Source organism: Balaenoptera acutorostrata, chromosome 21 (assembly GCF_949987535.1).
Source record: "Balaenoptera acutorostrata chromosome 21, mBalAcu1.1, whole genome shotgun sequence".
NCBI classification, from domain to species: domain Eukaryota; kingdom Metazoa; phylum Chordata; class Mammalia; order Artiodactyla; family Balaenopteridae; genus Balaenoptera; species Balaenoptera acutorostrata.
This window is the reverse complement of record NC_080084.1, coordinates 3840018-3863515: the sequence shown is the minus strand read 5'-3', so window position 1 is coordinate 3863515 and position 23498 is coordinate 3840018. Positions and strand designations below refer to the sequence as shown.

At 42.8% G+C, this 23498-nt stretch overlaps 1 protein-coding gene across 4 annotated transcripts in view; it reads left to right on the top strand.

Annotated features, from left to right (window-relative positions):
* The first annotated feature begins 2358 nt into the window (after positions 1 to 2358).
* INTS10 (integrator complex subunit 10) overlaps positions 2359 to 23498 on the top strand; it is a 37859-nt gene continuing 16719 nt past the window's right edge. Inside the window, exons 1-10 of one of the 4 annotated variants that reach the window (XM_057537280.1) lie at positions 2359 to 2739; positions 3325 to 3392; positions 4565 to 4668; positions 6277 to 6416; positions 8566 to 8647; positions 9141 to 9281; positions 10115 to 10286; positions 10745 to 10914; positions 11703 to 11836; positions 22766 to 22922. In XM_057537280.1, coding sequence (XP_057393263.1) covers positions 2611 to 2739; positions 3325 to 3392; positions 4565 to 4668; positions 6277 to 6416; positions 8566 to 8647; positions 9141 to 9281; positions 10115 to 10286; positions 10745 to 10914; positions 11703 to 11836; positions 22766 to 22922 — 1297 coding nt within the window. In that variant the 5' untranslated portion in view covers positions 2359 to 2610. The remainder of the gene's footprint in view (positions 2740 to 3324; positions 3393 to 4564; positions 4669 to 6276; positions 6417 to 8565; positions 8648 to 9140; positions 9282 to 10114; positions 10287 to 10744; positions 10915 to 11702; positions 11837 to 22765; positions 22923 to 23498) is intronic. The other 3 variants (XM_057537281.1, XM_057537282.1, XM_057537283.1) reach the window with 3 other exon arrangements.

The window sequence follows — 23498 nt, the reverse complement described above, 5'->3', positions numbered from 1 at the left end:
TCAAAATTAAGAGGTTGGCTAGAAAATAGCCACAAGTCTTATCTTGTATTCTGGCGAAAACTCAATTGATTGGCATCTAAATTATAACCAGAGCTCCCTTATATAGCCCTAGCTTTAAAATTTTAATTTTCAGTTGTTACCTATACAACACTAGAGAACTAAAGACTCAGGAACAGGTACACAGTTTTGTTTTGGTTTCTGTTTTGTAATCCCATAACCAAAACATAAAGTTTAAAGATTAAAGTCTAATCAGTCATTTTTGCCAATTTACACATTATACAATTTCTACATTAAAATCAATGAAATAATGAAAAAAATATTTAAGCTAGCAGTCTGTTTTTTTGATCTACACTTTGTAAGATAAAAATTATCCTGATTTTTATATTTATGTGTATATATATGTGTATATATTTCCTTTTTTTTCTTTTTTTGGCCGCACTTGCAGGATCTTAGTTCTCCGACCAGGGATTTAACCCGGGGCCATGGCAATGAAAGCACCGAGTCCTAACTACTGGACCACCAGGGAAGTCCCCTGATCTGTTTACTTTCCTTTCTACAAAGCCGAAAGAATTCCATCACTGAGCAATCCATCCCAGCCTACAAAGTGATTGCATAATCACGCTGTTTCTGTGCATAATCAGAGGACATTAAATAGCGTTAGGAACCATAATGCTTCCCAAAGCGCTAATACAATTAATGTATCAGAGTGACAGAGGGTAAAGCAATGACTCTTACCTAGAGATATCATTGAGGATACTAATGAAACAAAATCGAGTTTTTTAAATCAAGGTTTTAAAATAAGGGGGGAGATACTAAAATTATCATTTTTAGACTGGTATTATGAGCGAAATAGCAAAAGAGCCTGGACATTGATGGATTTGGTAGCGTTGGCGCTTTACATGGTGTTCCTTAAAGCCTGCTCTTCTTGGTACTTTCCTCTAAAACTAACACACTAATTCACCACTAACTTTACGATTGTTTTTATTTTATTATTTTTTCGGCCGCACCACACCACATGCAGGATCTTACTTCCCCGACCAGGGAGCGAACCCATACCCCCTGCAGTGGGGTCGCAGTCTTAACCACTGGACCCCCAGGGAAGTCCCACGGTTGTTTATTTTTAAATTATTATAATTACGAAGTACATATTATACTTTACGTATAACCACAGTGTTGACTGAAGAAAAATGCACAACCTAAAGGTTGCTAGTTATGTTTTATTTGGGGACCTTACTGAGGACCATCGCCTGGGAGACAGCCTCTCAGATAGCTCTGCAGGACTGTTCCAAAGAGGTAAAGGGGAGTGAGGATATATAGGAGTTTCTGCTGAAAAACACACATGGGAAGATGCAAGAGTCTGGGCTCATTAAAGTTACTCCTTAGGTATGCATCTTGATGTAGGGCCACTATCCTGTTTTTCTCCATCCTGAATTCCGCTGATGGGGCACTAATGGGGGGCGGGGGGTGGAAGGGGTCCAGGCTACAGTGGCTGATAGCTTGCGGGCAGGCAATAGTCATTGTTTACTGGGATGGCAGGCAACATTCTTTGCCCTCGATAGTAAGTATATATTCATATTTATTTACCATATTTATAATGTTTTCATGTATGAAGTATATAGTCATTTCTTTTTTTCCCAAAAAAATCAGTTTTGAATCCCTAATCTCGGTTTTAAGTCCAAGATATCAGTGGTACTAGAATTTGCTAAAAGTTTTGTATATATAGACCTTGGACTGGAGACTCCAACGAACTGTTGGGAACCCACATTTTGGCACATGCCTCCTATTAGGCAAATAAATGCTGCTTCCTCCGGTTCCTAAGTGTGGCCTCCCTTCACGAGATCAGGTAGACTGTTTTGTTTTCATTTGGTGAAAATGACACTGATTCTGGTTGAAAAAGAATTAAAACAGCTATTTTCTGTAGGTCACAGGTCCCTAACACTGTAAACTCGGGTTGGAACAGGATAAAAGGCTCGGTAGCTCCTGGCATGCAGCCAAACACCTGCAAAGTACTAAGACTGCAACTGGCTCAATAAATGCTTTTCGGAGAAACCAGGGAATAAAGGCGCAAGGACCATGAGACGTGACCATGCTGAGGACCCAAAGCACCGGTCCAAACGCTGGCGTTACCGCCTGACCGAAACCAGCGCGAGCCTTTCTGTACATCCGAACCGGAGGTCCCGAGGGGCTCTTCCCGCCGCCTCCGCGCCGCCTCTCGGCTCTCCCCCTCCAGCGTCTTCCCCGCCCGGCCCCCGGCCGCCCAGCCAAGACCGGGCTCCGCGCATGCTCCCTGGCTGCACAGGGGTCGCTCCCGAGCAGGGTGAGAATCCGCTCCTCCGCGGCTTGGAGGCGACCTGGAAGAGCCGGGACGAACGCACTAGGTCTTCAGAGAACGAAACGGCCGGGCACAGGCGCAGAGTGGCCAGGAAGAAGCTGCTCGCAAAGCCCGGAAGCCCTGCCGGATCCACCCTGCGGCGGCCGCGCGACCCCGCACCTGCGCAGTAGCGTCCGCGGCGGCGGCGGCGGCAGCAGGGTCCGCGGCGGCGGCAGGGTCCGCGGCGCCCCCCAGCCGGAAGGTCCGGCAGCCTCAGGCCGCCCGAGGCCTCCCGCGTCATGTCGGCCCAGGGCGACTGCGAGTTCCTGGTGCAGCGAGCCCGCGAGCTGGTGCAGCAGGACCTGTGGGCCGCCAAGGCTTGGCTGATCACGGCCCGCAGCCTTTACCCCAGCGACTTCAACATCCAGGTGAGGCCGGGTGGGGGCGCAGGTGGGGCGCTCCTCCCCGCTTCCCTGAGCCCCCCCGCGAGGCTGGCCCAGGGGACCCCGGGCCCCGCTCCGGGTCGGGGCGACGGGAGCGTTACCCTCTCGGCGGCCGGGACAGCGCCTCGCGCCGCCGGGCAAGGCCGCCCGCCGGCTCGTGGGTCCGGACGGCCGCCGAGCGGGCGCGGGTAGTGGCGGGGGCGGGGGCGGGGTGGGGGTGTTCTAGGTCCCCGCGGGAGGGAGCTGGGGTGCAGTGTAGTGAACACAGGCGCCAGCTCCGGGCTGCGGCTCTGTGAGGGGACCAGTACCGCGCATCTGCGGGCCCCGCGGTAGATAAAGGCATTCGAGTGACGCGAACGCCGTAGACCCGCACCGCGTTGCCGTCGGGGGTAGTCAGAAGCCCCGCTGGCCGCGGGAGACGTGCCTGCGCTAAGCCGGGGCCCCGGGGCCGTCGGCGCGAGCCCTGAGGCTCCGTCAGCGCGTGATGCCCGACCCTGGGACCTCCGGGGCGGTGGGGTGAGCCGGGCCGGCCGGGCGGAGGGCCTGACGCGGCCCCGGCCCGTGTTGCAGTATGAGATGTACACCATCGAGCGGAACGCGGAGCGGACGGCCACCGCCGGGAGGCTGCTCTACGACATGTGAGTGGGGACTCCGCCCGCCCCTCTCGGGAGGTTTCCGTTCTGTCTGTGGCAGAGGGAGTTGGGGGAGGGTCCTCAAGTTCATCTGCGTGTCCGGCACCTAGAGCTTAACGTGGTCGTGGGTCTAGGCCTTCCGTTAACTGCGGGGAAGTCTTCTTAGGTTTTATTCTTGTTACAGTTCTTCCATTCAATCATTTATTTTACTTTGGGAATAACATAGTAAGGCTCCTCGCAGAAGTTGCGACGGTACTGAAGTGTAGAGAATAATCAGTGGAAGTCCCTCCCAGCCTCGGCCCGAGTTCAGGGGTGTGTGTGTCTGTGTGCATGTACGCCCAGGGGGCACCAGCAGGTTCTGGGGGAGGAGCTGCAGCGGTGAGCGCCTACCGCGCACCCACTGTGATGGGGCGCTTTCCAGGCCAGCATGTGGGGATCTACTTGCTTCTTTCTCCTGTCTGCATAGCGTTTCAGCCCTCTTTTCTCGGCGGACATTTAGGTAGTTTCCAGTTGTTTGAAATTATATTCAGAGTGTCAAAGCAGTTTTGTACTCACATTTGGGTGTTTTTCTGTAGAGTAGATTCTTAGACGTAGGTTTTCCTAGTCGAAGGGTATGCGCATTTTAAATTTCGATGCACTGTCAGATTACTCTCCAAAAAGTACTGTTCAGTTTACATCTCCACTGACCGTGTGTGAGTGCCTCTTTTCCCACACCTTCGCCAGCATTGGATATTATCAGTCTTTCTCTCAGCTGTCAATTTTTGCCGGTGCCGCAGGAGAAAACAATATCTTGCTATTTTTTAAAGATTTGTGTTTGTTGTATTACTAATAAGACTGAGTATCTTTTCAAATATTTGGCTGTTTGTATTTTTTCTGTGATTTGCCTTTGCCCATTTTTTTCTTTGGGGAGTGTTTTTTTTTTTTTTCTTGTCGTTTAAGAGTGTTTTGCATATTATGGTCACTTGTCTTTTCACTTATTAAAAAAACTAAAGACTTTTGTGAGTACGCTCATTTTTCTTAGTTTTTATTTTTATATATTTCGGTTTGTTTTGGTACATCTATATATTCACTTGGAATATAGTAAAATATGTTTTTCTCTGATGCTAACGTTTTACTTTCTTTTTTGGATACTATTTGGAATCTGACATTTTAATTTAATGCATTCATTTTAAAAATAGGTTTGTGAATTTCCCAGATCAGCCCGTGGTGTGGAGAGAAATCAGCATTATTACATCAGCATTAAGAAACGATTCACAGGATAAACAAACCCAATTTTTAAGAAGTAAGAATGAAGTGATAACTTAATGGTGTGTAAATTACTACTTCTGTAAGTCAGAAAGAGAAATACAAATACCGTATGCTAACGCATGTATATGGAATCTAAAAAAATGGTTCTGATGAACCTAGTGGCAGCAGGAATAAAGACACAGGCGTAGAGAACAGACTTGAGGACACAGGGGGAAAGGGGAAGATGAACAAAGTGAGAGAGTAGCACTGACATATATGCACTACCAAATGTAAATTAGCTAGCTAGTGGGAAGCTGCTACACAGCACAGGGAGATCAGCTTTGTGACCACCTAGAGGGGTGGGATAGGGAGGGAGGGAGGGAGACACAAGAGGGAGGGGATGTGGGGATATATGTGTATGTATAGCCGATTCACTTTGTTGTGCAGCAGAAACTAACACAACATTGTAAAGCAGTTATACTCCAATAAAGATGTAAAAAATAAAATTACCAACATCAATAAATAGCTAAGGTATTAAAACTATCATTAAGAAATCAGAGATAAGATATAATAATGTGTTTTATGCTACATACTCTAGCAATGTACATAATTTATGATAAAATTAGAAGCAAAAATGTAAAAGAAGATAATTCATCTAATTTTTATAAAATGTCTGTATGAGATTAAAAGTAATTGTATTTTGGAAGTTTTGCCTACTTGGGTAAAAATACTAGCAATTATTTCACCATAGTAAAAGTGACTCAACTGTGAACCCAGTAAGATGCAGTTTTATTGATCTGTTAATTTAAAAAATAATAATTTTCTGAAAAACAGAAATATCTAGAAAGTGATCATTCTTTTTACTGTTATTAGAACATATTGATGATGCTATCTCATATAATACAGTTGTAGATATACCAAAATATTTCCAAGTAGAATTATATTATAATAAAAAACATATAATTCTTTTTTAAAAAAATTACTACTTCTGGAATACCAAGTTCTGTGTAGTAATTTCACAAAAAAGTCACATCTGTGGTAGTGGTACCCATATGCATGTTTTGTTCTTGGCAACTGAAGCCTGTACAAATGATGTCACTTGATCCCTTGAGCATATGCTTAGAACCCTTTAAACTTCCTTAAAGGATGTGGTTTTATCAGTTAGCCCCGGAAACTGAATATATTTTAACAAGTTCTACAGTAATCAGAAAACATCTGTAGATTAGGCAGATCTCCACAGAACAGGAGAGAAACTTTCAGTAATTTATGACCTTTCTTATTAACCTTCACTCTGTGTTGGTTGCTATAGCCAATCCAGTATTTCAGATTTTGGATAAAAAAGAAAGTAGATTGTTTAGGTCATTTCAACTCAAGTGAGTGCTTTTTATCTCAGTCAGCAGCAAGCACTGCTGTGACCCTTCCCAGGCATCATTCTTCTCTTCTAGATCCAGTAAGGCCTCCAAAGGTTTTATTGTCATTCAGCAAATATCTTATGCCCCATAGTATCTGACCCCAAAGCCTTCCAGGTTGTAGGTGAACTCCAACAATAGTGGTTCTTCACTTAGTATACACCATTCTGTACGTGATGATGCCTTATTTCCACTTTTGCTTCCGTACTTTCTTTCTGAAAGAAACTTTTAAAAGTGAAATGTGTTATATACAGGTTTATTTGAAACTCTTCCTGGTCGGGTCCAGTGTGAAATGTTACTAAAGGTTACGGAACAATGCTTCAACACTTTGGAACGATCAGAAATGTTGCTTCTACTTTTGAGACGATTCCCTGAAACGGTGGTACAGCATGGGGTAAGATTTGATCCTTTCCTTTTTCATAAAAGAGAATAAAATTCATCAGTGGACTCACGAGTATGTTTAAGAGCTACAGTGTATATTATTCTAAAGCAGATTATTCTAATTCTGAGGAGTACCAGGTAAGATTGAACTCAAATCAAGGAATCTTTGTCAGTAAAGGTAAAAGGATGTCACTGTTACCAAACGCTATGAATATCCAGTAGAAGTTGTGTTACCAGTGTGAGGAAACAGTCACCAAGCCTTGACAGTGCTACTTATCTTCAATTTGTAAAGTACAGTAAAGTTTTAAAAAATAATCTGTTTCATTGTATTGAACAATGTGTTTGAATTTAAAGGAGAACCATAGTTTGTATTCTTAACGTTTTTCACATGCTTTTGCCACATGGTCACTGTTTTCCCTCTACTCTGCCCTTTCCTCATATCTCTCATTATCATTGAGTGCTACTGGCAGGCACTGGTCGGTGTTCAGTAGGTCCTTCTGTACTCCTTAGATCCGTTGAGGTAGATAGCATCCTACTTTACATATATGTTAGTCACTTCCCGTAGCCAGTAACGGAGAGGTGGGGTTCAAATCATTAACTCTCTTAATTCAAACTCTTTGGCTTATTCTTTCTGGCTCCACTTTTCTGGCTGCTGGCCCCAGTTAACCTTCTCTGTACATCCGTATATTAGTTTCAAGGACCGCCATAACAAAATACCAGAAGCTGGGTGCCTTAAAACAACAGAAGTTTATTCTCTCACAATTCTGGAAGCTCGAAGCCCAAAAGCAAGGTATGGGCAGGGCCGTGCTCCCCGTGAAGGCTCTGGGGAGGACTCCTGCTCACCTCATCCTGGCTTCTGGGGCACCAGCGATCCTTGTCATTCTTTGACTTGCAGCTTCATCACTCGGTTTCGGCCTCTGTTGTCACGTGGCCTTCTTTGTGGTCTGTGTCCCTGTGTCTTTACATGACCTTCTTATAAAGATACCAGTCATTGGATTTAGGACCCACCCTGATCCAGTATGACTTCTACGAAGACCGTTTTCTTTTTTTTTTTTTGGCTGCATTGGGTCTTTGTTGCTGCACGTGGGCTTTCTCTAGTTGCGGTGAGTGGGGGCTTCTCTTCATTGCGGTGCGCGGGCTTCTCGTTGCTGTGCGCGGGCTTTCTCTAGTTGCGGCGAGCCGGGGCTACTCTTCATTGCGGTGCATGGGCTTCTTACTGCGGTGGCTTCTCTTGTCGCGGAGCACAGGCTCTAGGCATGTGGGCTTCAGTAGTTGTAGCACGTGGGCTCAGTAGTTGTGGCTTGCAGGCTCTAGAGCGCAGGCTCAGTAGTTGTGGCGCACAGGCTTAGTTGCTCAGCGGCATGTGGGATCTTCCCAGCCCAGGGCTCAAACCCATGTCCCCTGAATTGGCAGACGGATTCTTAACCACTGCACCGCCAGGGAAGTCCCACAAAGACCTTTTTTATAAGATAAAAAATATATGAGGTCACATTCTGAGGTTCTGAGTGGACGTGAATTTTGGGGGGATGCTGTTCAACCTGGTGTCCTCCCTGATCATTACTCTGACTTTTAACTTTCTGTCTCATGTACTTGTTTACATGGTTCCACTCTCCCCCCACCCCATGCATCACCAAGTGGTTACAAGGAAGATGATGCAGGTGTTGGTGGATTTGGAGAAGCCAGCTTTCTACTAGGCTAGGGCATCAGTAATGGGAAGGTGGCCTTCTCAAACAGTTATGCCCGACCTAGTCCAGGCTGTATGACTGACTACTCCCGGCAACTCTTGAAGATGTTAAGTTTTGTCTACATAATGCATCTTGATGTAGAGAGTAAAGTTAGTTTCTACATTTCTTAGAAAAATCTCTACATCTCTATTATCAAACTAGCTCCAGTGCTTCCATTAAGTTTCTTAGACATTTTAATTGTACTAGTTCAGGGGAGAATAACCAAGACTGAGTGGTCTGTGGTCCAGGTGCATGTGGGGTTCCCTTCTGGGTGGTGTTGCTGATGCATTCTTTTGTTTTCTAGTCTGTAAAATGATAGTATTTGTTTCTTGGGTAAGTTTGAATATACAAACTATGTGGTAAATCAAATATGGTGTTTATTCTTGTAATTCTGACATCTGAAACTTAACGCAAATGATTTATTGTATTTTGAAACAGGTTGGCCTTGGGGAGGCACTATTGGAGGCTGAAACTATTGAAGAGCAAGAATCTCCTGTTAACTGCTTTAGGAAATTATTTGGTAAGAAAAATTACATCTTGTTTTCATTCCTTATGCTAAGTAGAATATGCTGGGGGTAAGTGTCATTTCAAAAATAAGGTCATTTGTGGAAAGCAAAGGAACTCTTCGTATTATGGGATTTAAATCCGTGTTTATTTTTTCAGTTCAGAAAGCATTTTAAACAACTCCTAAATTTTTATTATGTAATAGTTGATACCTCTGAAAGAATATGTGTAGCCATGTATTTGAGTGTGAAGCATACTAATAAACACCTGAATTTCCACCCAAACATCACTCATAATGTGGAATCTGCCTGTGTGTTTCCTTGCTGACTCCATCCACTGGTGTCCCTCTGCACTGCAGTTTTTAAATAAATGTGCCGTAAGGGGTTTCTTTTTGCCTGTCTATTTTAGGTACTACATTAAGTGAACTCTGAAATGAATTTTGTTTTTGCCAGAACCCTAGAGTAGGCAAACAGCTTAATCGGTTTTTCCTCATTTTCCCTCTTCAACAGTGTGTGATGTCCTTCCTCTAATAATTAACAACCATGACGTTCGGTTGCCCGCCAATTTGTTGTATAAGTACTTGAACAAAGCAGCTGAATTTTATATCAATTATGTCACTAGGTCTACTCACATAGAGAGTCAGCATCAAGGTAAGTGGGAATAACCTGCAGTTTATTTTATTGTATTGAATTTTTTATTTTGTAAAATTTCAAGCTCAGAAATCCCTCAACATTCTGATTATTCTCTTCTGGATACATACCAGTTTGATAGTCTTGCTAAAAGATGGTTCCTAGAAAAAAACACTACAGTTAAGAGATGAGACTTTTCCGGAACCAGTTTTACCCCTCAATTGAAACAGTGAACCTGCTGAACTTTAAGGTTAACTTCATGCATTAACCACAGCTCAAAGGTCCCTTCCTGCTCCACCAGGGCCCAGTGGTGGGTCTTTGAATAAAACACACAACAGGGGCTTCCCTGGTGGCGCAGTGGTTGAGAATCTGCCTGCTAATGCAGGGGACACGGGTTCGAGCCCTGGTCTGGGAAGATCCCACATGCCACGGAGCAGCTGGGCCCGTGAGCCACAATTGCTGAGCCTGCGCGTCTGGAGCCTGTGCCCCGCGACGGGAGGGGCCGCGATAGAGAAAGGCCCGCGCACCGCGATGAAGAGCGGTCCCCGCACCGCGATGAAGAGTGGCCCCCGCTTGCCGCAACTGGAGAAAGCCCTCGCACGAACCGAAGACCCAACACAGCCAAAAATAAATAAATAAATAAATAAATAAAATAAGAAAATCCTTAAAAAAAAAAAAAAAATGTTTTAAAAAAAAAAAAAAAAAAAAAAAAAAAAAAAAAAAAAACACACAACATGCTGAGGGTCTGTGTTCTTGCCTCTTGCATGGGGAGTTAGACATGTTTTCTCTATAAAGTACCGCATAAATAGTAAGTAGTAATGGTAATTGTCAGCTACTTTTTTTTCACATCTCAGGTGCCCAAGAAACGTCTGATTTAATGTCACCGAGCAAACGTAGCTCTCAGAAGTACATAATAGAGGGGCTGACTGAAAAATCATCCCAGATTGTGGACCCTTGGGAGAGGTTGTTTAAGATTTTGAATGTTGTTGGAATGAGATGTGACTGGCAGATGGATAAAGGAAGACGGTACAAAACTGTTCACTTCTAAGATTGCATAACAAATCTTTTGATAGCATACTTTCTATAAAACAAAATACTTTTTTCTAAAAGCATATAATGTATAGGTACACCTCTGGGCAAATTCTGTAACACTCAGTATTTATGCAAAAGAGTGTGGTTTTTCACTTTATTAAAAGATTCCCAACGGAAGTATGAACTCTTAAGATGATGTTGAGCTTGAAGCACTCCTTGGTGTTTAGAGGAAAGAGAAGCTACTTGGCATGTTTGTGTCATGAACTCTTGGCCTGTTGCTGCTCTAATTCAGAAGAGGAATTTGCATCCATATGCAGACAATGAAGAATAATTTTACATGCCTAGAGCCACATTTGGTAGTTGTAATGGTTCTATTGGGGCTTTTCTCTGGTAGACCTTTTGCTGACAAGCCCAGAGTAATTAAATAATTTTTATTGTCCTTCACCTTTCAGAAGCTATGGTGATATTTTGCATAGAATGAAGGATCTTTGCAGATATATGAACAACTTTGATAATGAAGCTCATGCAAAATATAAAAACCAAGTGGTTTATTCCACTATGTTGGTCTTCTTTAAGAATGCATTTCAGTATGTCAACAGCATACAGCCATCTCTATTCCAAGGTTGGTTTAAGAATTTTAGAGTGTCTCAAAATACTGGCCTCATTGGGGGTGGTGAGGAAGATGAAAATGTTTACCTTAACATTGTTCTTGGATCCAAATAATTGCAGGGTGATGCCAGAGCTTTCATTAGTTGTTGATTTTTATGTAAGTAAGTTTTCATTAAGAACTTCTATATCAAAGGATGTAGTGGTGCTGTGAAACTAAATACAGATTTGAATGCCTCTGTTTTAAAAAAGCAGCAGATGTAGGTAAGTACTGACGTATATTTCACAATGACTTCTCAATAGACAAAGATTTTTAAAACAATATGTATGCATATAAATTCTAGAGAATGGGAAAAACAGGAAAACTACAGGAAAACAGGGTGAAATCAGCCACAATACTTCCAGTGTAATGCAGCTCTCATTTTTGTGTATTGCCTATAGTGTTTCATATATTTAGATTTGTTTGGAATTTATAACAGTAATGTATGTGCGACTTGGTAGTTTTTCTTTTTTTGGTAATTTTATGCTTCGTGATCATTGTAAAAAATTGATAGATAACGTAAGAACAGATGCAAAGAGGGAACTTTCCCTTGTCCACCACTGAGGAAGAACCTTTATTAACAATTTGGTTTATATCTGTACAGTTTTTCATTTCTGTATATGTATATGTATACTTATTTGTTTACCTAATTGGGATGATACTGAATGTATTTTCACACGATGGTTGAGTAAATTTCCACCTGATATTGAGTACTGTTCTCCTTGCTGCATTTTTAAGTGTTGGTGTTTTCCCTCTATCCACAGGTCCTAATGCCCCTAGCCAAGTTCCGCTGGTCCTTCTGGAGGACATATCAAATGTATACGGTGATGTAGAAATTGATCGCAATAAACACATACATAAAAAGAGGAAACTAGCTGAGGGAAGAGAAAAAACCATGGTAATTCTTTCAGATATAATTGTTAACGGATTATATGTTTATGGTTTGCTAGAAATGAATCTTTGAAAACATGGCTCTGGAGCTAAATTGATAAAGCTGAGGTCTTTTAATTATAAAGTAAAATTACTATATAAAATCAGTGGTTCTCAACTAGAGGTGATTTTGCCCCCTGGGTTATTTGACAGTGTCCGAGGACATTTTTGATGGTCGTGGCTCGGTGGGGAGAGGTTACTGTTAGTATCTAGTGAACGGAGGCCAGGGATGCTGTTAAACATGCCCCTGTGCACAAGGAGAGCCCCACAGCAAAGCGTTATCCAGCCCCAAAGGCCGCTAGTGCTGAGGCGGAGGAACCCTGGTGTAAGTCGTTCATACCTGTTTGACTTAGTGCCATCGATTAAATTTAAAAGGCAAAACCAGATAAACTACCTTGGACATGTAGAGCGGGGTGCTGAGGGGCACTGGCCACAGAACGGGGAGTTCTTAGGCCATCGGGGTAGGAGGTCATAACCCGAGGGGAGATGTTGGAACGGTCCCATGAAGGAGGTTGGCATTTGACGCCAGCCTTGTAGGGTTTTGTTGTTTGGAATTGGGAAGTAGATTTTGTTGAGAGGGGGCACAAAGATGCAGGAAACCAGAGAGAGTGAACCATCAGTCTTCTGATCTGGCCTGCTGGCGAGCCAGTGCCCAACGCTGATTTTCGAACTCTTTTTAAGCAGAGGAATCCTTTCTTTCAAGGAACACTTTTGCAGAGGCCTGTCATGTAACGTGACAGTGGGGATGCTCTCGGTCAGGGCTCAGCAAACCTTGTCCTGTAAAATGCCGGGTGGTGAATGTTTCAGGCTTTGCTGGCCATGCGTCTCCATGGCAGCTACTCAGCTCTGCTGCTAACGTGCAGAAATAGCCACAGACAGTGGGAGACAGCAGGGTTTGTCCTGCAGGGCATAGCGTGCCAGCCCCTCCTCTGGTGGAAGTGTGAGGGCAGCCGGGAGTCTCACCCACCTTCTGTCCCCTCTTCTCTCTGCCTTTCAGTCTCTTACCTGCTCTTCTTCAGCCCTTGGGTAACATTTAACGAAACCCTGGCTTGATGAGAGGCAGGTCTGAAAATCAGTTTAATCTGATGTCTCCGAGGTTCTGGAGTATAAAGTGGTTTGGAGTGGGAAGACGTGGCCCATTCTGAATGTGCGTGTAAGGGTGTTAACCCTTCTGAAAATCTAGTTTGTTTCCTTCCACAGAAAAATGCTCAACATGCACAATTTTGCTTTGAAGCCCAACCCTGAACCCCAGGCTGAGGTCTCCGTGCTAACCAGGCTTTCCCAGATGCCCTCTGTCTGCTCTTCCGTTCTTTCCTGACATCCCCAGGCGGGGTAACTCTCATTAGCTCTCCCTTCTGCTTTCTGCGGGTGTGTGGTTTCACAGTAAGACCACAGACACCTCTCCCACCCACGTAGGTGGTAGGTTGTGTGTTCCTGGTCTTAATGAAAAGCGGCCTGTCACTCAGCGTACGTAGTGTACGCACCCTGCGTGTCTCCATCCCTCCCGCCTCCTCCCCGTCCAGGCACCGCGGCCTCTGCCCTGGGTCACCCGCGTCCTCCTCGCTCCCTGCTCGCTCTCTTGCTCCCCACAATCTCTCCTCTACCCGGCAGCCTTAGTGACCTTTTCACAGTGTGAGTCAGACATGGCTTCTGCCTCCGACGGCTTCCCATCACTGTAAGAGTAAAATCCAGACTCTTTGCTCTGGCTTCGGAGCAAGCACTGAGCTGCCCTCGGTGCTGCAGACATGCTGGCTGCCGCTGCTCCGGCCCGGGCCCCGGCGCAGCGCATAGCCACGCTCTGGGGCGGAGTGCTTTTCTGTGCCTGGCCGGGTCCCGTCGGTCAGTGCTCAGCCCAGAGCCGAGCGCTCTCCCGGAGGCTGCCTCCAAATGGCCATCAGTTTTCTCTTTTTATTACTGTATCCAAATTCTGCATAGCCCTTATTGCTGTTTATTTTTAATTCTTTCTTGGTTGGTTGGTTTGCTGTCCGTGTCCCTTCACCAGAGTACAAGCTCCATGGGGCCAGTGACAGTGTCTGGGCATCCATTCGAACGGTGCCTGCGCCCCAGCAGGCCTTCGGTGAGCTCTGGTGCGCGAGGGGATTCACACACGCCCTCCTGGGTGTGGGTCCGGGTGGCGGTACAGCTGTTTAGCGTCTGGCCCATCCGTTCCTCCTTGCATCCTTCACTCGTCGTGTGCCGTCTAGCAGGCTCTGCTCTCATGCTCTGGCCCTCCAGGCAGTCTGGGGTCTCCGTCCCACTGCCTTCCCCACCCAGTGCAGGTCCAGCCAGGTCTGTTTGTCCCATTGTGGCAGGGGACATACCTGGTGGCCCATGAGCTCAGCTCACAGACCTGTCTTGTTTTACTCATAGTCTTTTGTTTTGTTTTGTTTTGTTTTTACTAACCTAGCACCTAAAACTTGGAGGCTTTCTCTCACTGTCCAGATGTGTGACGTCCCTTAATAATTGGTGTCTCTGATAATGCTGGCCCCTTGTGGAGGCCCAGCCCTGCAGTGGGGTGGACATTCTCCCCGCAGCCTATGTGCCTGCTCCCGTGACCGGCCAGGCGGCGGGAGCCGGGGGCAGTCTCCCCGTGGGCACGGTGCTCCCCCCACGTACACTCGCGTGCCTTCCCTGAGGTCAGGACCCCTGCTTCAAAGCATATCCCCGCAGAGCCTCGGAGTGCATTGCTGTGTTTAGAAATCATTTTCTCTAAACTTTACAGACTGTTTGGAACTCCACGCTATCCCCACCACATCTGAGGCCCTTCCAGAAACTCCTGATCTCATTGTGAGGCAGGAATGTGTTCCATGAGTTGCCACGGCGATGAACACACCATTCCTATTACTGTATCTCACTAGATGGCCCACGTGTGGCCCACATGTGGCCCCGATGAGCTAGGGTGCCTGACAGATGGGTTTTGGTTTTGAAAGGAATTGGGGTGTGTGTCATTACTAGGGGGATAAGAATATGAAGCTAACTAGGGTGGGATGGGGAGGGTCCCCAGCTGTCAAGGAATGGGGAGAAAGTGGGTAGTGGGAGGGAGGTGCCAATTTTTTCTGAATTTAGCTTGAGGATTGGAGTTTTTTTTGTTTGTTTTAACTATAGTTGTTTTACAATGTTGTGTTAGTTTCAGGTGTACAACTTCAGATTCTTTTCCATTCTATGTTATTACAAGATATTGAATATAGTTCCCTGTGCTGTGCAGTAGGTCCTTGTTGGTTTTCTATTTTATATATAGTAGTTTTTATCTATTAATCCCATACTCCTAATTTACCTCCCCCCCGTCCCCCCTTTCCCCTTGGTCACCATAATTTTGTTTTCTGCATCTGTGAGTTTGTTTCTGTTTTGTAAATAAGTTTGTGTCTTTTTTAGATTCTACATACAAGTGATATCATATAATATTTGTCTTTCTCTGACTTACTTCACTTAGTATAATAGGTCCATCCATTGTTGCTGCAAATGGCATTATTTCATTCTTTTTTGTGGCTGAGTAGTGTTCCATTGTACATATATACCACATCTTCCTTATCCATTCATCTGTTGATGGACACTTAGGTTGCTTCCACATCTTGGCTATTGTAAATGCTGCTGCTATGAAGATTGCGGTGCATGTATCTTTTCCAGTTAGACTTTTCGTCTTTTCCACATATATACCCAGGAGTGGGATTGATGGATCATATGGTAGCTCTACTTTTAGTTTTTTAAGGAACCTCCATACTGTTCTCCATAGTGGCTGCACCAATTTACATTCCCACCAACAGTGCAGGAGGGTTCCCTTTGCTCCACACCCTCTCCAGCGTTTATTATTTGTAGACTTTTTAATGATGGCCATCTTGACCAGTGTGAGGTGATAGCTCATTGTAGATTTGATTTGCATTTCTCTAATAATTAGTGTTGCTGAGCATCTTTTCACGTGCCTGTTGCCATCTGTATGTCTTCTTTGGAAAAATGTCTGTGTAGGTCTTCTGCCCATTTTTTTTTTTTTTTTTTTTTTTATTTCTTTATTGATTGATTGATTCATTGATTGCTATGTTGGGTCTTCGTTTCTGTGCGAGGGCTTTCTCCAGTTGTGGCAAGCGGGGGCCACTCTTCATCGCGGTGCGCGGGCCTCTCACTATCGCGGCCTCTCCCGTTGCGGAGCACAGGCTCCAGACGCGCAGGCTCAGTAGTTGTGGCTCACGGGCCTAGTTGCTCCACGGCATGTGGGATCTTCCCAGACCAGGGCTCGAACCCGTGTTTCCTGCATTAGCAGGCGGATTCTCAACCACTGCGCCACCAGGGAAGCCCTTCTGCCCATTTTTTAATTGGGTTGTTTGTTTCTTTGATATTGAGCTGCATGAGCTGTCTGTATATTTTGGAAATTAATCCCTTGTTGGTCACATTGTTTGCAAATATTTTCACCCAGTCTGTTGGTTGTCTGTTTGTTTTGCTTATGATTTTCTTTTTTTTTTTTTCTTTTTTTTTTTAAACATCTTTACTGGAGTATAATTGCTTTACAATGGTGTGTTAGTTGCTGCTGTATAACAAAGTGAATCAGCTGTACATATACATGTATCCCCATATCTCCTCCCTCTTGCGTCTCCCTCCCATCCTCCGTACCCCACCCCTCTAGGTGGTCACAGAGTACGAGCTGATTTCCCTGTGCGATGCAGCAGCTTCCCACTAGCTATCTGTTTTACATTTGGTAGTGTATATATGTCCATGCCACTCTCTCACTTCGTCTCCCGGCTTATGCTTCCCCCTCCCTGTGTCCTCAAGTTCGTTCTCTACGTCTGCGTCTTTCTTCCTGTCCTGCCCCTAGGTTCTTCAGAACCACTTTTTTTTTTTTAGATTCCATATGTATGTGTTACCATACGGTATTTGTTTTTCATTCTGACTTACTTCACTCTGTATGACAGACTCTAGGTCCATCCACCTCGCTACAAATTACTCAATTTCATTTCTTTTTATGGCTGAGCAATATTCCAATGTATATATGTGCCACCTCTTCTTTATCCATTCATCTGTCGATGGACATTTAGGTTGCTTCCATGTCCTGGCTATTGTAAGTAGAGCTGCAGTGAACATTGTGGTGCATGACTCTTTTTGAATTATGGTTTTCTCAGGGTATATGCCCAATAGTGGGATTGCTGGGTCATATGGTAGTTCTATTTTTAGTTTTTTAAGGAACCTCCATACTGTTCTCCACAGTGGCTGTATCAATTTACATTCCAACCAACAGTGCAAGAGAGTTCCCTTTTCTCCACACCTCCTCCAGCATTTATTGTTTGTAGATTTTTTGATGATGGCCATTCTGACTGGTGTGAGATGATAGCTCACTGTAGTTTTGATTTGCATTTCTCTAATGGTTAATGATGTTCAGCATCCTTTCATGTGTTTGTTGGCAATCTGTATATCTTCATTGGAGAAATGTCTCTTTAGGTCTTTTGCCCATTTTTGGATTACGTTGTTTGTTTTTTTGATATTGAGCTGCATGAGCTGCTTATATATTTTGGGGATTAATCCTTTGTCAGTTGCTTCGTTTACAAATATTTTCTTCCATTATGAGGGTTGTCTTTTCCTCTTGTTTATGGTTTCCTTTGCTGTGCAAAAGCTTTTAAGTTTCATTAGGTCCCATTTTTTTATTTTTGTTTTTATTTCCATTTCTCTAGGAGGTGGGTCAAAAAGGATCTTGCTGTGATTTATGTCATAGAGGGTTCTGCCTATGTTTTCCTCTAAGAGTTTTATAGTGTCTCGCCTTACATTTAGGTCTTTAATCCATTTTGAGTTTTTTTTGTATATGGTGTTAGGGAGTGTTCTAATTTCATTCTTTTACATGTAGCTGTCCAGTTTTCCCAGCACCACTTATTGAAGAGGCTGTCTTTTCTCCATTGTATATTCTTGCTGCCTTTATCAAAGATAAGGTGACCATATGTGCATGGGTTTATCTCTGGGCTTTCTATCCTGTTCGGTTGATCTATATTTCTGTTTCTGTGCCAGTACCATACTGTCTTGATTACTGTAGCTTTGTAGTATAGTCTGAAGTCAGGAAGTCTGATTACTCCAGCTCCATTTTTCTTTCTCAAGATTGCTTTGGCTATTCGGGGTCTTTTGTGTTTCCATACAAATTGTGAAATTTTTTGTTCTACTTCTGTGGAAAAATGCCATTGGTAGTTTGATAGGGATTGCATTGAACCTGTAGATCGCTTTGGGTAGTATAGTCATTTTCACAACATTGTTTCTTCCAATCCAAGAACATGGTATATCTCTCCATCTGTTTGTATTGTCTTTAATTTCTTGCATCAGTGTCTTATGCACACAGGTCTTTTGTCTCCTTAGGTAGGTTTATTCCTAGATATTTTATTCTTTTTGTTGCAGTGGTAAATGGGAGTGTTTCCTTAATTTCTCTTTCAGATTTTTCACCATTGATGTATAGGAATACAAGAGATTTCTGTGCATTAATTCTGTATCCTGCTATGCAAATCAAACAATGTGATACACCATATTAAGAAATTGAAGAATAAAAACCTTATGATAATCTTAATTGATGCAGAAAAAGCTTTCAACAAAATTCAACACCCATTTATGATAAAAACCCTCCAGAAAGTAGGCATAGAGGGAACCTACCTCAACATAATAAAGGCCATATATAACAAACCCACAGCCAACATCGTTCTCAGTGGTGAAAAACTGAATCCATTTCCTCTAAGATCAGGCACAAGACAAGGTTGCCCACTCTCACCACTACTATTCAACATAGTTTTGGAAGTTTTAGCCACAGCGATCAGAGAAGAAAAAGAAATAAAAGGAATCCAAATCAGAAAAGAAGAAGTAAAGCTGTCACTGTTTGCAGATGACATGACACTATACATAGAGAATCATAAAGATGCTACCAGAGGGCTTCCCTGGTGGCGCAGTGGTTAAGAATCAGCCTGCCAATGCAGGGGACATGGGTTCGAGCCCTGGTCTGGGAAGAACACACATGCTGCAGAGCAGCTAAGCCCATGCGCCACAACTACTGAGCCTGCGCTCCAGAGCCTGCCAGCCACAACTACTGAAGCCTGCCCACCTAGAGCCTGTGGTCCACAACAAGAGAAACCACCACAGTGAGAAGCCCGCACACCACAATGAAGAGTAGCGCCCGCTCGCCTCAACTAGAGAAAGCCCGTGTGCAGCAGCGAAGACCCAGTGCCGCCATGAACAAAACAAAAAACAGAACAGAACAAAAAGAAAAGATGCTACCAGAAAACTACTAGAGCTAATCAATGAACTTGGTAAAGTAGCAGGATACAAAATTAATGCACAGAAATCTCTTGCATTCCTCTGAGTTTCTTTGCTGAGCAAAAGCTTATAAGTTTGATTTGGTGCCATTTGTTTATTTTTGTTTTTATTTCTTTTGCCTTGGGAGACTGATCTAAGAAAATATTACTATGATTAATGTCTGAGAATGTTTTGCCTATGTTCTCTTACAGCTGTTTTATGGTGTCATGCTTTATATATAAGTCTTTAGGCCATTTTGAGTTTATTTTTGTGTATGGTTTGAGGGAGTGTTCTAATTTCATTGATTTGCATGCGGCTGTCCAGCTTTCCCAGCACCACTTGCTGAGGAGACTGTCTTTTCTCCATTGTATATTCTTGCCTCCTCTGTTGAAGATTAATTGACCAGAGGTGTGTGGGTTTATTTCTGGTCTCTCTTCTGTTCCATTGATCTATATGTCTGTTTTTGCACTAATACCATGCTATTTTGATTACTATAGCTTTGTAGTATTGTCTGAAGTCTGAGAGGCTTATGCCTCCAGCTTTGTTCTTTTTCCTGAGAATTGCTTTGGCAATTCTAGGTCTTTTGTAGTTCCATATAAATTTTAGGATTATTTGTTTTAGCCCTGTGAAAAATGTCATGGGTAATTTGATAAAGGATCACATTAAATCTGTAGATTGCTTTGGGTAGTATGGCCATTTTAACAACATTAATTCTTCCATTTCAAGAGCATGGGATACCTTTCCATTTCTTTGAATCATCTTCAGTTTCCTTTATCAGTGTTTTAGAGTTCTCAGCATATAGGTCTTTCACCTCCTTGGTTAGGTTTATTCCTAGGTTTATTTATTTTTTGATGTGATTTTAAATGGGATTTTTTTTTTTTTACTTTCTCTTTCTGATATTTCATTGTTAGTGTGATGAAATGTAACAGAATTTTGTATATTTATCTTGTATCCTGCTACCTTGCTGAATTCATTTATTAGTTCTAATAGTTTTTGTGTGGAGTCTTTAGGATTTTCTGTATAAAGTATCATTTCTTCTGCATACAATGACAGTTTTACCTCTTCCCTTCCAATTTGGATACCTTTTATTTCTTTTTCTTGTCTAATTGCTGGGTTAGGACTTCCAATACTGTGTTGAATAGAAGTGGTAAGAGTGGGCATCCTTGTCTTGTTCCAGATTTTAGTGGGAAGGCTTTCAGCTTTTCATTGTTGAGTATTATGTTGGCTGTGGGTTTGTTGTAAGTGGTTTTATTATGTTGAGATATGTTCATTCCTACTTTGGTGAGAACTTTCATCATGAATGGATGTTGAGTTTTGTTTTGTTTTTTTCTTATTTATTTTTTGGCTGCGTCAGGTCTTCGTTGCTGCACAAGGGCTTTCTCTAATTGCAGTGAGCAGGGGCTATTCTTCATTGCGGTGCAGTCTTTTCATTGCAGTGGCTTCTCTTGTTGCAGAGCATGGGCTCTAGGCGTGCGGGCTTCAGTAGTTGCAGCACGCAGGCTCAGTAGTTGCGGCACATGGACCCTAGAGTGCACGGGCTTCAGTAGTTGCAGGGTGTGGGCTCAGTATTTGTGGCACGCAGGCTCTACGGTGCGCGGGCTTCAGTAGTTGTGGCGCACAGGCTTAGTTGCTCCACAGCATGTGGGATCTTCCTGGACCAGGGATCGAACCTGTGTCCTGTGCATTGGCAGGCGGATTCTTAACCACTGTGCCACCAGGGAAGTCCAGATGTTGAGTTTTATCAAATGCTTTTTCTGCATCTGTCGAGATAATCATGTGGTTTTTGTCTTTTCTTTTGTTAATATGGTGTATCACATTGATTGGTTAGTGTTATGTTGAACCATCCTTGTGACCCTGGAATGAATCTAACTTGATCATGGGTGTATGATCATTTTTACGTATTGTTGGATTCAGTTTGCTAATATTTTGTTGAGGATTTTTGCGTCTATATTTATCAAAGATATTGACCTGTAATTTTCTTTTTTTGTAGTGTCTTTGTCTGGTTTGGTATCAGGGTGATGGTGGCTTCATAGAATGACTTTGGGAGTGTTCCCTCCTCTTCAGTCTTTTGGAGGAGTTTGAGACGGATTGGTATGAGTTATTCTTTGTGTGTTTGGTAGAATTCCCCAGTGAAGCCATCTCATCCTGGACTTTTGTTACAGGGAGTTTTTTTAATTACAGATTCTGTTTTAGTGATTGGTCTGTTCAGAGTATCTTTTTTTTTCTTGATTAAGTTTTGACAGGCTGTATGTTTCTAGAAACTTGTCCATTTCTTCTAGGTTGTCCATTTCATTGGCATGTAACTGTTCATAGTATTCTCTTATGATTTGTTTTGTTTCTCCAGTATTGGTTGTTATTTCTCCTCTTTCATTTCTTATTTTATTTAGTTTCTCTCTTTTCTTCATGGTGAGCCTGGCTGGAGGTTTGTTGGTTTTGTTTATGAGGATTGGAGCTTTTAGCTGAAATATTTTTACATATTTTTTTAAAATGTTATTGAATTTTAAAAATTCAGTTGATTCAGTTGATTTACAGTGTTGTATTAATTTCTTTTGTACAGCAAATTGATTCAGTTATACATATGTATTCTTTTTCATATTCTTTTCCATTATGGTTTATTACAGGCTATTGAATATAGTTCCCTGTGCTATACAGTAGAATCTTGTTTTTTATCCATTCTATATATAATAGTTTGCATCTGTTAATCCCAAACTCCCAGTTCTTCCCTCCCCCATTCCCACCCTTGGCAACCACAAGTCTCTTCTCTATGTCTGTGAGTCTGTTTCTGTTTCACAGATGTGTTTATTTGTACATATTTTTAAATGGTCTTAGTGGGGTAAAAATCTGCAGGGAGAATTTAATTTGGGTCAATGAATTAATAAAAATGACGTAGGTAGAATAAAAGATTCAAGAAATTTTCGGGAAAATAAAGTGAAATGGAGCTTTTTTGACTTTACTTGTTTTTGGCAAAAAGTCTGACCATACTCAGTGGCATTTACAATAGTTGCCTTTCTCTGAGGCCCTCTCTTTTCTTTGGCTTTATTTGAGATGAAGAGCAAGAAACGTAGGAAAGTTTATTATAAAGTAAAATGGGTAAGTGCAGACAAATGTAATTCCTGGCCAGACACCTTGCATTGGGTGGCCATTGGAGAAGTTATATGCAGTGAACAAAAGATAAGTAACAGTTTCTCTTAATTATTTCTCAGAGGACTCGGGCTTTAATTTTATTGTACTACAGAACAAACTGTTTCTTGGAAGCAAATTAAATGTCACATATTAGAAAAAAGTAAACTGTAAAACAGGTGCTACTTAATTAAGCTGTATCCCTAAATGTAAAAATGTAAGTTTTGGCTTTTATAACATTGATATATTTTTTAAGTTATTGGAAGTTTTAACTCTATGGCTCTACTCTGAAGCCAACATAAGCTTAGAATTTATCATCAGAAAACCTTAATTTTAAAAGTAACTATCAAATGCGTGAAAGGATGAAAATTTTGTTACTTTTTAAAGCTAAATTGTTAAATTCAAAAAAATTGTATTATACTCATGATAGTATCCTTTGATATGAAATTCATATAATAGAATTGACAGCGATAAACGTAATAATGTTTAAGTAGTGACTATCTTTATAACTTTAATCATGTTCTTCACATTCTCTAAGCAGAGTTCGGACGATGAAGACTGTTCAGCAAAAGGAAGGAATCGTCACATTGTTGTCAATAAGGCAGAACTTGCTAACTCGATCGAAGTGTTGGAAAGCTTTAAGCTGGCCAGAGAGAGCTGGGAGCTGCTCTATTCCCTGGAATTCCTTGACAAGGGTAAGGCATGCTTATCCTGCTGTGATATTTCATTTTTTATGTGAAATCATCATGCCGAAAAGGTTCATTATTCTACTCGAAATGTCAAGTCACTAATGGCTAATTAAATTGATTACGGTAGTTCACACATTTCATAGGATTCTTTTTTGAGCAGGAAATCTAATCAGTTATAAATATTCAAATAACCATTTACCTCTTAGCTCCTGCACTGGGGATGTATTATAATCAGGGTTGGGGTGGACTTGGAGGGAGGGGGGTTTGGTCTTTCTGTTAAAATTTATATTGCTGGCCTTTTTTCTTGCTGGGTTTGTCTGGTGCTTTTAGTCGCTCTGCCCACTGCTTGGTGCCCCCTCCAGCCACATGTGACTAAGGCTGCAGAAGGTGGTGCTGTGCTGCCTGACTTGACTCCGTTGCTTGAAAGCCCAAATTCCAAACACTGCAGAAAGCCCGCTTTGAGCATAGAAATGAGAGGGAGTTTTCTCTGTATAATATTTACACTACTGAGTATTTCAACACTACTCAGAAATCACTAGCACTCTGCTAACCAGCATATTTTCCTGTACTTTGGGATCAAGG